The following is a 16,822-nucleotide window of genomic DNA, read 5'->3' as shown; positions in this document are numbered from 1 at the left end:
GGGACCAAAACACACACACACACACACACACACCCACACACACACACACACACACACACACACACACACACACACACACACACACACACACACACACACACACCACACACACACACACACCCACACACACACACACACACACACACACACACACCACACAAACACACACACACACACACACACACACCACACACACACACACACAACCACAACACACACACACCACACACACACACACACACACACACACACACACACACACACACAACACACACACACACACACACACACACACACCACACACACACACACACAACCACACACACACACCACACACACCACACACACACACACACACACACACACACACAGAAGAAATTGCACAACTGCACTGTATATCGATGAGCCTCCTGTCCGCTCTCCTGTGCTTTGTGAACTGTAATTATTCCACAGTCACAGATTTGGCCAAGTTTCTGGGAAAGTCAACCTGCAAAAATAGAAAGCGGTTTGTTAGAGCTGATAACCTAAACCGTGATTGTGTTGTGTTGCTGATTATTAACTAGAAAACATAAAATTATCTTTTACGTTAAAGGTCCCCTATTATACTGTTTTTCATCAATATATTATAGGTCTCAGATATATACAAAGCATGTCTCTGAAGGGTTTGGCTCGAAATACCAAACACATCATGCATTGTAGCATCCCATAAACCCCTCTGTTTCAGGCCTGTTTCAAAAGTGCTGATTCTGTGTCTGTTACTTTAGATGAAAAAACTCCCCACGCCTCTGAGAGATATTTGGTTAAAAAGAACACTATGGTGCTCTAGGAGGGAGAGATTCAGGTGATAAGGTAAAACGTTATGACATCATAAAGTGGCCAAAATCTGATCAGCTCATTTTCAGAAGGTTTTTATATAAATGGATCAGGACAGAAAGTGAGCGAATCTTTTTTCCTGAAACTTTCATCATCTCTTTACACAGAGGGGACACATGTTTATGTATAAAAGACGTGGAAAAGTGGATTTTGCATAATAGGTGACCTTTAAAATAAATTGACAAGCTAGAAAAGGTGGAGAACAAATGATGGTACAAAGGACAGATAAGCACTCATAAAGAAAGAGATCAATTATAAAAACACAATGTAAATATTGATGTCTGAGTCAAAGAGAGGTTCTTGTCCTCGTGATAAGAACTGATTACACATGTCAACTGTGTAAACTACGTCAAGACATTATCCCAATGGTGAGGGCAATGAAAGGTGAGAACGAGATTATCAGTATGTAAAACCAAACCTCCCATACATTTTACAACAAAGAAAAATCCAGCCATAGTAACAAACCTGGCATAACAATTTATACTCTGATGTTCATAATTATTGCTAAATTAACAACATAAATCTGAAGAACAAATCATGTATCTTAACTACAGAGTTATCAAAGCCATTTGCAAATCAATAAAACAGAAGCACTTTGACAAAAAAGCCCTACATCTTTCATGTGATCATTTGATCGCATGATGTAGTCTTGTTACATGTGCCAAGAGCAAGGACTGTCTTAGGTAAGACAGCTTTTATGTGCGCAGCTCCACTTACTTGGAACAATCTTCAGCAAGAATTGAAACTGAGCAATCTCATTCCTCTGCATGTTTTTAAAGCTAGGCTAAATGAAATGCTCTTTGATACTATGGGCACTTGTAAATGTCGATAACTATGTAAATGTAACCTGTAAATATAATGTATGATGTCCTTTATTGTTTTATGTTTCATGTGGAACCTATTTGCTGCAGGTCTCCCTTGAAAAAGAGATCTATGATCTCAATGGGACCAATCTGGTTAAATAAAGGTTTGAAATAAATGTGCAATTATATCTCATCGCTATAATTTTCACGGCATGGTATTGACATGTTACTAGCGACTGACCTTTTCAAAATTCACATGATAATAAACTCATTTGTCATTGTTTGTTTGATGATCCTTCATTTCTGGGGCTCAATTCAGTGATCACATTAGCATACAAACAATACGCTAGATAAAAAGCAACACTTTATTGCTCAAAACTAATGTTAAAGCAAGTTAAGGTGACTATTTTTCAAATTCAGCGTGATTTTTTATGTAAAGCTTGAATCGAAAATTTGTTGACTACTTACGTCATATCCTCGCAGCACGGCCAGTGGAAGGACAGGAGCTGCAGGGGTATGACGGTGAGGATGCCCTGCAGACAGTCCACAGTTTGAGGCAACTCCAGGGTGTGGTAGGCATTCTTACAAATATCAGCGTCGTCCTTGCAGCAAAGGATGATGGGCCGACCCTGATGGAGAGAGAGTCAAGGTCAAGAACGTCAGTCAACTAATTTAGCTACCTTCAAAGCACTCAGAACAGTGAAATGTGTGTGCTTCAGTGCTTACGGGTTACAGTAATATGTGTTTTATCAGGACCTACCGATCTGGCAGTGACTTGTTCCAGAGCGTTCTGGCACTTTGTGTAGCAGGAGTCTTTCATTATGATCATGATGACCGGCATGTCTTTGTCGATAAGTGCCAGAGGGCCGTGCTTCAGCTCCCCGGCCAGGATGCCCTCCGAGTGCATGTAGGTGATCTCCTTGATTTTCTGCATGAGAGTGAAAAGAACAAAACTATTTTAGAATGATATCCTGAACAATAACATACAGACACTTCAACTCTGCTATGCAATGCTGGAAAGGAACTAAGTACCATATTTGACTATTCTGACATATTTGTATTTAATACTTCTACATCTCAACATTTCAGAGGCAAATATTGTACTGTTTACATCACAACATGTTTTAACGTTCAATAGTTACTTCTTACAACACATTAAATGCTTGTATGCTATGATTAAGTACTGTACTACCCAACGTATTTTGTCAAAGTACCTAAAATTGGAACATTTACAATCTACAATAATAAAATGCCATTCAGCATACTGAGTATTTACTTTGAGTACATCTAGCTGATAACACTTGTGTAACTCTACTTAAGAAACATTTGAAATGTAGTGTTTTCAACTGTAATGGAGAATTTAAAATAATTGATCTAAGTACTTCCAACAACTCTGCTGATGTGCAATCTGAGGTTTCTACTTTGCTTCATTATGTTATTATGGGTAACTGCAGTATTTGTCTACTGTGGCATTCTCGACTCACCAGTGCCCCTTCGAGGCAGGTGGCGTAGTGGTAACCTCGGCCCATGACCAGAAGAGACTTCTGATGATACAGTTCCTCAGCGATGGCCTTGATCTTCTTATCCAGAGCCAACACCTGCTTTATCAGGTCTGGAGGATTATGATGGGGAGATGGAAGTGTTATGGTAACAGTGAGATTAAGAGGACATGTTTTAAACAAACAATGCAGCATTGTATTAGCTTGATTTGTCAGTGGTGGTCAAACATGGTTCATCATCTGTCTGTCTGCATTTCAAGTTCAAAATACACATATCATGTAAATTATGCAACAACTAAGTACCATATTTTACAATTCTGACATATTTGTACTTTATACGTCTACATTTCAGAGGCAAATATTGGACTGTTTACTTCACAACATGTATTTAAACACTAATAGTTACTAGTTACTTCTAACAACACATTAATGCTTGTATGATACGATTAAGTAATGTACTAATCAACCCAGTATTTTGTAAAAGTACCTCAAATTGGCAGATTTACAAACTACTATAACAAAATGCCATTCTGCATACTGAGTACTTAGTTTGAGTACATTTAACTGATAACACTTTTGTAAGTTAAGTAGAATTAAACAGTGTAACTCTACTTAATAAACATTTTAAATGTAGTATTTACATCATCTGTCTATCTGCAATTCAAGTTCACATATCATGTTAATAATCCAACACCTCTTTTAACATTAATATGTTGTTATCTATTCAGACTCTCTCTCTCGCCTCTCTACACTCGGATTTTGAGTGTGATATTATTTTTGAAAGTTACAAGATACAAATTGTATTACCGCCCCAATTTTAATAGATATTGCAATGCCATTGTTGTGATGAATTGTTTGTTGTGACATGTTGAGACTGTGAAGGCGTTGCGAGATTTACAGTTTTTTTTGGGACTGACCGGGTAGCATCTTGAGGCCGTTGACGATGTCCAGTCTTCGCTGCTGGAGGGAGAGCCTGTCCTCGCTCATCATCAGACCAAACATGACGAGGCCCACAAACTGACTGGTGTAGGCCTGAATCACATACACAACAGACACACAATTAACCCCAAGTCATGCTGAACATTGTGGCATATATAACAAATAACACGGAAATGTGTATATAATGCAGCATTTAAAGAGAGTTGTTGTTGCCAGATTCTGACAAAGGTTTCAGAAACCAATGGGATGCATGTATAAATTATACCTTGGTGCTAGCCACTCCTATCTCCGGCCCAGCATTGATGTGGACTCCACAGTCTGTTTCTCTACAAATGGAGCTGCCCACAGTGTTGGTTATACCGACTGTCAGAGCACCTTGACCCTTGCAGTATCGAAGTGCCGACAGGGTGTCTGCTGTCTCTCCTAAAGGAGCAGAGGGAATAAATACAGAAATGCTTTTAATGCAGAATTACAGAACTACAATGCCACTGTATGGTTAAAACACAAAAAGATGAGGGTATTGTCAATCGGTTTCAAATGACAAGACAGTTTCATGGTCAGATTTGTCTTAGAAGCAAAGTGACAGACATACAAATATTTTTCATTTTCACCTGACTGGCTGATGAAGAAGCAAACGTCGTCTCTAAAGACTGGCGTGTTGCGGTCCAGGAAGTCGCTTGCCAGCTCCACCATGACAGACAGCTCCGTCAGCTCCTCCAGGATCTGTCTCGTCTGAAATCATCATCATATAATCATCATGCATCATCTTATTTTTTGTTGAACATTTATTAGTGAATGATCGTTGTCACGCTTATCATCATTTTAGATTGTTCTACTCACAGCCACAGCAGCGTGGAAGCTAGTGCCGCAGCCAATCACAATGAGCCGCCTGCAGCGTTTTATTTCTTTCAGGTGATCCTTCAGCCCACCGAGGATCACTGGGGAAATGGATGGAAAGTTACATTAGTAAAATGTAAACAAGGGGAAATATATGCTTCACTCTCTGGTTACCCTCTTTCAAAGGATTCCACGTTCAAAGACAAATAAGAAGAAGGATATACTGCAGATCCTGCATCCTGAATGAGTGCCTGCCAATATTGATACAAGGGATCCGGGACCAGTACATTTGTTATGTTTACAAAAAGGCAGGGCGGGATGGCAAGATCTCTAGTCACCTGTGTTGGTGTCGAAACAAATCCGTCCTCTCATTGTGTTGAAGACTGACTCTGGCTGCTCAAAGATCTCCTTCTGCATGAAGGCATCAAAGTTACCTGCAAAAAAGGAGCACATATGTACATCAGATTATCTGGTCCCTACTCATTGTGACATGAGGGCATGCAGAATATCCCCAAGAGATAAGACAGAAAACAGAGGCACATGGGAGGGTCTTTGCTGTTTTCCCTCTCAGCCAGCAGAGGGCGAGCATGTATTGGTCTACAAATTAGACCGGATCAGTAGCACTGCATGCATGTTGTCAGAGTACTGGAAGTAGAGAAAGTACTTTTCTGTGTAAAAAAAGAATTGTTTTGTGTTTCTGCAGCGTTGGAGTGAACTGTCACTAATCTTTCCATTACTTTTTGTCCCACCCTGTGTTATCAGGAAAGGTGTTGTGTCTCCGTTTTCTTGACGCAGGCTCAAGGCTGAAGGCATTGGGTTGTTTAGACTAGATAACCAAGATGAGGCGCACACCTCCTGCTGTGACCATGTTTCCTGGGTGTGGTTGAAGTTGGAAGGATAGTTTCTTTAGGCTAAAACAGTGTTTTGACACGTCTGTTTCCTGTTATAAATGCATTCATTCACTCGTGCAATCATTCAAGTCGTTGTGTCCGTTGTCTGACCTTTCATGATCTGTTGCAGCTCCATCTGCAGGGTCTGGATTGCCCTCACTGGATTCTCATTGACCTTCCGTTTCAACCTGTGGATGGAGAGTTTCCCCTCGGAGACCACCGCCATGTCATCATCCTCCAGGTACAACACCTTGTTGGTGTGCTCAATGATGGCACTGTGACGAGAGAGAGAAGACCAATAAATGAAGATGTCCTTTAGTCTAGTGATTATAAAGGGTCCTGAACTTTTTTCAACTATCTTTCGTCATAAACACTTTATAGATATGGCAGAGAGAGACATGTGAGAATAGATAACATATTATAATCACATGACAGATAAGAATTCAATGATTTGACTAATTGCATCAATATTAGTATCCCACCTGGCATCAGAGGCAAAGTAATACTCCACAGCTCGGCCATCTCCCACTGAGTCGATGTCGCTGGAGCAGTCAGCACGATTATGGCTGTTCTTCTCCTGGACTCCATCCTTGAAGAGAGCTACAAGGTCAAAAGACACGGGTCAGAGGTCAGAGGTTGCACAGTGAATTTGAGTGACAAAAACAATCAAGATGTGCTCATCACTTGAATTCCTTCTCTCAACTTCTAAATAGGTTTGTCATGTCGTGAAATACAAAAAAGAGAAGAAAAGAGTAATGCTCTAATAGATGCTCTAATTGAATATGTTGTTTAAACAATTTAACTTTTTAAATAAGATTCGTAGTGAAATCAGTAATCATGTTAACTGAAGAATGTGGGACAAATGAAATTGAAAGGTTTTTTCCACCATTAAAAGGACACACCCCCCTTGGACTTTGTACTCAGACTCTCGCTTGAACCCTCAAGCTATATTGAGTAGATAAGACAGTGAGGACACAGTTCCACTCCAGCTTAAACTCAAGACTCAACAACAAAACAGGCAGGTTGTTGCAAATGTATAATTTTGTAATAATTGTTGACAGATTATTTTTGTAACAAGCCTATCTGAGAGATTACAAGAGAAACTCTGTATTTAACTCTCTTCATTTCTGCTAACTCTAGGATTGAAAACGACATTCTTTATCCAGTATCCACATGAGTTTTGAAAGGACCACTACCATCTGTCACTATACAAACAAATGACTGGCAACCTTTAAGGGAAATGTATTTCTAAGAAGGTTTTTAAACAGAATTATTGCACAATGAATACAGAGCTACAAAACATCTTGTACTACTTCTACAGTTAGCCAAAAGTGTCACTTGTGGTGTTTGTCAGCATACTTCCTGAAAAGAAAAGTAAGAACAAATAAACTATACGCAGTCTTTCAAGGAGAAGGAAAAGAGAAAAATCTCCCTTGATAGGATACATGTTTTAACGCTACTGTACAACGCTTTTTTCTGCAGACCTGTATAAATCGGAAGTTTTCATAAAAAGAACAAAACAAACTGACACGTCTGTCTGTGCAGCCAAAGCCTGATTTAACTCTCCATATGGGCAATAAAGCAACATCACTGCCCAAAAGCTATTAAAAACACGTCAATGAGCCACACTGTTGAACCGGGATGTTCCTTCTTTACAATAAACACGGGCAGCGTAGTTTATTTTGAGTCGATTCCACGTGCACCGTCCAGCTGGCTGAAAATAGTACCCTACTAACATTTACTCCTCTGAGGTGGCTCTAGGACAACACTGCCCAGCTGTTTTTAGGAAATCATTAACTCTCTTTAATGTGAAAATAAATAATCACCAATTTCAAGACCAACAACTTCAGTAAGAATAAATGGGCTGTGAGTTAAAAGGCAGCAGTCAGACAGTGTTGAGAAATAGCACAATTGTGTTTTGAAATGTGTCTTTGCCTGCTTATCCTTTTTAAAAACCAGACAATGTGAAAAGTGAATAAAGCAATGGTTTCTCTCATTTTACAATCATATGAAGTGATACATTTTAAGCATAGTGATAAAGTTATTCAGTTGTTTAAAAAGGTTCGCGTTCGATTGTAGTATTTCACAACTTCCTGTACGAGTGGTCGCTCTGGATTTAAGTCTATATGTTCTAATTATACTTATTTGCTGTTGTAAGAAAATGTGTTTATTTCCAAATGTACTAAACCGATAATTATAGACAATTTAATTGTTATTAAATGAAGTATGCCGATACATATTAGAAAACTCTCTCTATGTTTCTACCTATGTCTGTGTGTGAGCATTCAGAGATTTAGGGTGCATTGTAAGTGGATACCAAAGACAAATGGAGACAGGAACAGAGCTCACCATTGTTGTACTGGATGTGGATGTCTTCCGTTGACAGCTCATACTCGCTTCGCCACACCAATGAGTAACGGACTCCTCTCCTGTCAGGACAAGAATGAGGCAGGCAAAGAGGAAGATAGGTAGAGATGGAGAGTGGGAGAAAGAAGATGATTAGGGTTTTGCACATTCAGCACAACATCAGATACATACACTGTTGCATGGTGCTTTGTCAACGTATGAATGTATGAATGATTTTAACCCGGACTTCCTATTGTGCTTTATTATTCAAACAAAACTGCTTCTCTGGATCACTCCTGTTTTACCCTGATCCCTGACTTGTTCTTCCTTGATACAGCCTTAGTTTTTGATCTTTCTTTACTCAATCCTAGGTTGGGTTTGTCCCAGTCTCAGACATCCCCCTACTTATTCCCGGATCTCTTCTAAACTTCCTAATCCCAAACATAAGACAGGTAAACTGATCCTCAATTCGTCTCTATCCTCTTGAATTTGCTCACATTTCCTGGACAGAGTCACTATACTTCCTCATTGACTCCATGTGGGCTTCTCCGATTGGCTGTGGAGGTAGAGAAGGTGTGACCAAATGGATTTAACAGGTGAAGGAGTAGGGTGTGACAAGACTAACTATGAAATAGATGAAACCCTAACACACTTATAATTGTGACCACAGTTCAGACAGTAAATCTTAACAACCCTCTTCATGGCGAGTAACTTATGACACAAATTCTTGAGAAACCCTGTGCAAAGAGCCTCTCCTTGTTTCTTGTCTTTCTCCGTCTGGACCTCTCTATTATTTCTGCTTGGCTGTTCTCTGGGGCTCGGCTACGCTGACGCAAGACCGTCGGTTGTTTTAAGGGGTGTGGGGCTTGAATAGGGAAGGCTTGCAAACAGAAACATGTGGTCGCTATCCAATACAATATATTTCACCCTTAGGGAGGGAGTGACGGAAAGAAGAGATGCTGTGGGATGAAAGAGAATAAAGGAGTAAGAGAAAGACAGGAGGAAAGAAAGAGAAAGGATGAACAATACATAGAGAGTTCAAGGAAGAGAAGCTGAGAAGAAGAGAGTGAAAGTTTTACAGGAAGATTAACGACAAAGGGTGGGGTGGTGACTAGCATCACTAGATAATTACAAACATTCCCTCATCCCTCCGTCCTGGGACACAAAGCTGACTATTCAACATTTTAACCGCACAACTGCATTGTGTTAGCCAAAGCTGTGCAATACACTGATATCTTTGCTTCAGAAACTACAGGCAAACAATAGACAGATGAGATGCCAAAGTGTACTAAGCTGCAGGTGGGCCAAATAGCAGGTATCGGCACTGCTAGGCAACCTGCCCACAGAAAACACGAGACCCACTTTCATCCTGTTGCCCTCTTTCCACTCTCACTCCCCTGATCCATGACTGCCCACTGAACCAGGAAAGGTATAAAGTAATACAAAAATGATGTGAAGTGATTAACTATGAGTCTTTGTGGCAGGGTTATTTCCCGGCAGCAGAAACAGGAAACTCTTGAATCTCTCCGTTAATGAGTCACAGAGAGAAGCCTGCGTAAAGGCAGCAGTCCAGAGGCCAGAGGCCCAGGAGGGAGAGGGGGAACCTGAGTTAAACCTCAGCTCTGCTGCCTGTCTCTGCCTGGGTCTTAAGATGCAGATTGTACTGACACATGCAGGCAGACGGGAACTAACACACATTCATACAGAAAAAATGTCTACTGTCCATAATTAAGCAACACACGTTCCAGGTTCATAAACGAATCCCATGAAATGGATGTTGGCAAAGATAAGCCACAATGACTGAATCAAAATCTCCCACAATTCAAAATTGGGATTGCTTCAGAGTTGCAATAACAAGAATAACTCCTCTCCCATGAGTCTGGCTCTTTGTACACACACTGGACCAAATTGTTAAAAAGTGTGTGTGCAAATGTGCCTGTGTGTGTGTCTGTGTGCGTGTGTGGTACCAACCTGGTGCAAACTGCCTCTCTGGGGAAATGACGGCTTTTAAACACCAGAGCGAAGGCCCCCTCCTGAGACAGAAAGAGGCAGAGGAAACACAGCAGAGTTTACATTAGCTTGATGAAACGCTGAAATACACCAACGTTGAAGAACATGAAGAGAAACAGTTCTAAATAGTAAAACAATGTAAAGTTAGTTGTGTTTTTCTGTTAACTTTGACTTTGAAGAGATACATTTTCGGGACACAAACAAATGTTTCTTTAGACCCTGTGGGGTTTGGCAGTGGTTTTGGGGGTGGGGGGCGTGAGGGTGGTAAGTAGTGGTGTACAGTGGGGGGGGTGATTTGTATTAATGAAAATAAGAACTCTGTTGTTTAACATCAGCTGTGTTTCGAAAGCAGTAACTGCAATGCTGCCTGCGGGGGTTTGGAGCAGAATTGGCTCAGCGTGTGTTTGTGTGTGTGCGGTGTTGAAATCGGGGGGGGGGGGGGGGGGGGGGGGGTAAGACAGGGAGATGAGGGGGAGGGGGTCGTGGTGCTGACGCTGTTGGTGGGTCGAACTGTCTGGTTCCCATTACTTCAAATCCAAAATGGCTGATTTGGCCTCCTCTGTCCTACTGAGGAGAGAGAACCAACTCCGACCAAAAGTGTGAAGCTCTGGAGCATGAAAGTCACACGATGGAAAGTAGAGGCTCGCTCCATCTCACCCAAAAAAAATCTGTCTCTATAAGTGATGATGTCACTCGAGATGACGTTGCTCATGATGCTGTTACGGCGGTTGCTATAGAGACTGTTTTTGTGATGGTGTGCAGCGGTTTATTGGACAAGAAATTCAAGTTTACATTGTAAAATGAGTAAATTAGTTTGTGTGTGTATGGGTGGGTGTGTCCTGGCAGTAGTGGAAGAAGTACTCAGATCCTTTAATTAAGTAAAGTAGACCAACAATGGTCTCTTACAGATATATGTGTTAAATGTTACTTAAGTAAAAGTACAGAAGTATTGTCATGAACATGCACTTAATCACAATTAAAAGTTCTTATGAAGCAGGGTTGCCCCTTTAAGAAGGTTGTTGATTCTGTTTTTATCACTTAAGAAAAGTATGTATGCCAAAAGTGTACTTAAGTGCAAGTTTAGAATCAAATTGAGTTACACCCCTTCACTGCTGAGTGGCAGAAGAACAAACTAGCAAACCCTGATATCTTGAAGTGACTTAACAACAAAAAAAGATTAGCATGCTAAATAGAAACTGTGCTTCTGTAAAGGGGAACACATGTTTTTGTGGCTTGGTAGCAGTCAGTGTTATGGTTATGAGTTGCTATGTGTGAGTTACTCACCAGCTGCTGAATGACCCTCTCTACAAGGGTGGAGAACCCGATGTCGTCATTCTCTCTGTTGTCGTAAACATATTTGATCAATTTCGGGATCACCTCTGTGTCCGTCTCCGACTCAAACTCATATCCTTTGTTGATCTGAGGAAAGTACAGATTCTTTTAATTTACACAAAAAGATAAATATACAGTCAGTCAAATTCCATCTGAATCTTTCATTGTTGTCACTTGTTATGGTGTAGGCCTGGATATAAAGAAACTATCAAAGATCAATAATAGCTTAGAGTTTTAATGAGGAGATCCATACCTTTACATTCTGATGGAAAACTGATATTTTATTCAAACTACAAACATGTTGGCTGAGCATCCTAGTCACACTTGTGTTGGTGTCTGTTAGGATTGTTGTCTGTAAACTAGCTACTTCAATTCATGACCAGTTGAGAGCATTTCCAAGAACTTTCATCAATATTTGATTTGCTAAATTGATTATATCTCATTCGTAATGTCAGCAACAAAGCTATTATATTTTAAGAAGATGTGTTCAGCTATTAATAACTCAATTGTTTCTGCCCATCAACAAAAGTCTTGCTAGGCAACATCATTTTGTTTATTCAACCAGGTTTGACTTTTATAATGCGGCAACAAGTCAATACTTAATTAATTATTAATACTGAATACAGTTGTCTCAGCTGACATCTGGGGTTATTTAAAACAAAAGAAAACAAGGATGTTTTATAGATCAGCTGAATAAAAATAGTTGATAATATACAGCCACACACACTTGTCTAACCTGTACACAGACAAACATTGTCACATGGTATAATCTTAATAAAACTTTAATGACACTGCATTGTATTGAAGCTTATTTTGACAAAAGAAATTCCTGATGATTAAGTCACTTACCAGGTAGGCCTTCAGCTCTTTGTAGTTGGTGATGATGCCGTTGTGGATGACGACAAACTCTAAGAAAAGTCAGTGAGAGCAAACAGTTCAGCAAAAGGTGTGATAGGGCAAAGACTGGTAAAGTGACAGTTAGACAACTATCATAAATGACATGTAAACAAAAGTTGATCTATGCCAAATACAATGTATCTGTTAACCCCACTGATATGCAAACACAAGTTAATAGTGTTTCTCCTTTATTTGAATATCTTCACTGACTCTTTGGACTTCATTAAGAACACATACCATGATCCAAAGTCAAGATACATTATTGACACACCTATGATAATGATAATTGCCCACTAATGATACAAAGATGGGTGTAGCCATCATTAAAACATAAAGTGTTTGAGGGTTTGTTTAATTAACATTTCTAGCATCTTGGCCTTTAGTTTGAATGATCAGTCAAGATGTATAGGCTATTTATTACTGGATGCCAATCAAGTGATTCAAAACGTGATCTGTATGTGAGCATGCATGAAAGTACATTATATCATATTACCGTTTCCCTTGTCAGAGCGATGAGGGTGGCTGTTAACCTCGCTCGGCTCTCCGTGTGTGGCCCAGCGAGTGTGAGCGATGCCAAAGTGTGTGAACAGCTTCTCATCCAGATCAAGTAAGTCTTTCTCTGAACAAACAAAACACAAAACATCCCTTCACTGACATGAACAGACTGCAGTGCCCTTCAATGACAGACAAATGCAAAGCAAGATATTCAAAGTAGGGGGAACGTAGTATTTCAAAACCCTTTTTAAATGGTACGCAGATAATATTATGGGTATATCAAATTGGAAATACTGAGCAAACACATTTCATGAGAAATCTAAATCAATGGTGAATGAACCCACTGCAAAGCTCTTCATCCAGGGCCTTCACCTTCCCCGTCTTCTTGATCAAGCAGATGGTGTTTTGGTTGTTGTCATCGCCTGTCTTCTTTGGGCCATCCACAGCAACACCTGCAAACAGACAGGAGGGGGGCTTAATTGATTCATAGTGCGGTAAGAAAAGCACTTAGCATTAAGATTCAAAGTGTACTCAAGTGTGATTTCGGGTGAAAGGTAATGCTTTTATAGAAAGGGGATAGATAGGTTATGAATAGTGAGACAGGATTTAACATGGTAGTAAGTGGTATTACTTATTGTGCTTTTAAATTGGGGTTTTCTATTGTTGTATATTGTTTTTGAATCGTGTATGACAGTTTTTCAGTCTGTGGCTATAAGTATGGTTTTATTGTCCCTTGTTTTTACATTTGTTTTTTGCCCTATCGGTTTTGTCTAAATGTATTTATGCTGCTTTTTATATATTTATTGATGTACATCCCTTTGGTCAACTCTGTTGTTTTTAAATGTGCTATATCAATACAGTTGGATTGGATTGTGAGCATGTATCTGTGTGCGTGCTGCCATAATATTAAGTTGAACCTAATATAACCTAATAATATTGCTTTCAACTAACCTCATACAGTAATGTGAAATCTGTTGACATATCTAAATAAAGTCAACGGTTCAGTTTTTTCAGTGTGTGTGTGTATGACGTGGTTCTAACAGCCATGAAAAGAGCTTTAGTTATGCGGCATCATCTTAAACAAATAAGATGAACAAACACAAGGTGTGAGTGTGTTTGAACACAATCAAATGTCCGGGTGGCAGGAGGCTCGGGGTGTTTCTCAAGGTCGAGGAGGCTTGCTTGGTAGCACAAACAGTGATTCTGCGCCACTCGATGACGTATGCTTAAAATAGTGGCTCTGGAGCAGATTTACTCGACATTGAGAAACGGCCTCTGAGTTAGATGTTACTGAAGATTTCTAAGGAGTAGTGGTAGCTAAAATATTTTATACCAAAGGTTTCTAAGACACTTCACTTGTCTCTCTCTGTCAACTAGTAGCAAGTATTACCTGTTGTACCTGTTTTGCTACCTTTCTTTCAAGCTCATTAGGATTGTGTATTTGCATGAAATATAGAAATATGTGAAGTAGAATCTGATTCAAATAATCAATGTGTGCTTTATTCCTCTCAGTGTTCATCAAGTATATGAGACTATATATTTTTTTAACGTAAATAGTGTTTACTCCAAATTATTACAGGCAGATTGTGCTTCTGAATTAGCAAAGATTTCATCTTTTTAAGACATGACACACAGGTGCTACCAAGGAGTACTATAAGCTTTTGTGCATGGCACTCAGCAGCAGTGTGTGTGTGTGTGTGTGTGTGTGTGTGTGTGTGTGTGTGTGTGTGTGTGTGTGTGTGTGTGTGTGTGTGTGTGTGTGTGTGTGTGTGTGTGTGTGTGTGGCGCAACACGGCTCAGCCGAGTGTCTTACCTGCTGAATCGTACCCTCTGTACTCCAGTCTCTGCAGTCCCTTCACCAGCGTCTCAAATATCTCTTTTCTGGTGCGAGGCACTTGGTAATTCAGGTAGGCAAAGATCCCTTTGAGAGAGGGAGAAAGAGAGACAGAACTTAAACCCTCTGAAGCCATGTAGGCAGAGTTTACAGGGCTGCAAACAACTGCATCTTTTGAGTTCATTATAAAGACATTTAGGTTAAATTCACAATGTATTTATCTGAACAAAAAGCTGCAATAAGTTGTGAGATGACACCAATATCCACTTAAAAAAAGAGAAGATGATTTAGGAAAAACACTGCTGATCAAGGATTCCAGCTGTGTTACTTTTTATAGTCAATATGTATTCACCAAAAACGTTTAAGCTTGGGAAGGACAAGAACTGGCTGCATAGGGGAAGCATAAATGGCATCTCATTATATTGAATTACATGAGTTAGTCAAGCTGATGCATCATTATATTCAATTAAACAACTGTGTCCACAGCATGAAGCAACTGTGTGTGTGTGTGTGTGTGTGTGTGTGTGTGTGTGTGTGCGTGTGCGTGTGTGTGTGTGTGTGTGTGTGTGTCAGGGAATGTTCCGGGCAGCTCTGCTCCCTCAGCACACAGCTGGCCATTGACGGCCGCACATTGCGCGCAGTGTTGGAGCAGCCAGGTAGGCAGGCTGCTGTTCACTCCCTCAGCCTTGGCCTCTTCCTTGCAGATCAGGAGAGGGCGACGTGCCGTTAAAGATTTACTTTGGGCTGTAAACTGCTGTATATCCAAGTGTGCAATACCGCTGATGGTTCGACATGGAGGCTGGATGTAAACCGCTGTTCAGTAACGCCACATCATAACCTCATACCTCACTTCTGTGCGTTTGACAGTAACTGGAATGACCTGCTTGTCAAAAATACTGACACGTCGCAGCTGCGTTCTGAAAAACCCACACGGGAATAAACAGCTAGAGCAACTTATCCGCTATTTCAGCTCAGAAATGGTTTTTAAAAGATTATGATAAGCACAAGAGTACAGTTGTATGATATGATAACGTTGGGAATTCCTCGCTTTTAACGCATTGCATCGGTCTAACTTGGCAGAGCAGGAGACTGTCAGGAAATGTTGGTGTGTAAAGAATTTCAAAGTCACTTCCAACAAGTTTTCTATAAAGTCGATTAAAAAAAGGACACTTACCACACATGACTCAAACTTTGGTTTCGTTGCTGGACACCTTTATGTGAGAAAGGGACTTGTAGTTTCCCGATGTAATGATGCTTCTGCCTCTGCCGTGTTAAATCCAGAGTTAGTGCACTCCGACTCAGTTCATTTAAATGGTGTTCGCGGCCCCGCCTCCTTTGACAACTCCCTCTTCTGTCAGGGCCGTGGCTGCTGGACAGGTATTCACAAACCTCACCTGTCACATACTATAGGGGCCTATTAACTATTGACGACACACCTGTTTACTTCAACTGTATTCAAATGCACGTTCAATGGGGTGCATCCCATTTTACATCCCTTAGCCACAGCTTTATTAAAATAATGAGTTTGATTGCCAATCAATACTTTTTGTAAACGTTTGATAAAGGTTTGGTCCAACCCCTTAGTAAATTAATGGAAAATCACATTCTAAATGAAAGGCATCTTAAAGATGAGGGACAGCTATATATTTGTAATGTTATTATAGTCTTTTTAAAATAGTTCTCTATCTGTGTATTTTTATTTTTGTTTTACTTTTAGTAAAGTGCAGTTTGATTAAAAGCTCACATCTTATTAAAATATCTGTTTCTATTGAGTATTGAAAGAATACCAGTTTTATAATCCAAAGTGTCAGGTTCACCTAGATGACATGTAACAGCAATAACATAATAAATGTTACACAACGCAAACATTAAACAGATAAACAAACTACTGATTTGACAAATAATAAAGCAGGGTTATTAATTACTTATGAGAGATATCATTCGTCAAATTTCTTCAGCACTTAAAGGTGGGGTAGGTAAGTTTGAGAAACCGGCTCGAGATACACTTTTTGTTATATTCCATGGAATGCTCTTAACATCCCGATAGCAATGAATATCTTAAGTGCT

The 16,822-nt window shown here is 40.0% G+C and overlaps 1 protein-coding gene across 1 annotated transcript; it reads right to left on the bottom strand.

Annotated features, from left to right (window-relative positions):
* Positions 1-303: 303 nt before the first annotated feature.
* gfpt2 (glutamine-fructose-6-phosphate transaminase 2) lies at positions 304-16,055 on the bottom strand. The gene is given in 20 exon segments (XM_034115977.1): positions 304-487; positions 2,145-2,167; positions 2,170-2,305; positions 2,437-2,604; positions 3,161-3,288; positions 4,093-4,207; positions 4,380-4,537; positions 4,726-4,846; positions 4,955-5,052; positions 5,290-5,385; positions 5,953-6,116; positions 6,324-6,441; positions 8,191-8,270; positions 10,159-10,220; positions 11,482-11,616; positions 12,379-12,437; positions 12,920-13,045; positions 13,266-13,373; positions 14,735-14,842; positions 15,930-16,055. Coding segments are annotated over 20 exon segments (2,055 nt in total). The 5' UTR covers positions 15,937-16,055; the 3' UTR covers positions 304-442.
* Positions 16,056-16,822: the final 767 nt, after the last annotated feature.

Source organism: Trematomus bernacchii, unplaced genomic scaffold, assembly GCF_902827165.1.
Source record: "Trematomus bernacchii unplaced genomic scaffold, fTreBer1.1, whole genome shotgun sequence".
Taxonomy (NCBI): domain Eukaryota; kingdom Metazoa; phylum Chordata; class Actinopteri; order Perciformes; family Nototheniidae; genus Trematomus; species Trematomus bernacchii.
The sequence above is the reverse complement of the archived record's forward strand: the minus strand, read 5'-3'. Positions and strand labels throughout refer to the sequence as shown.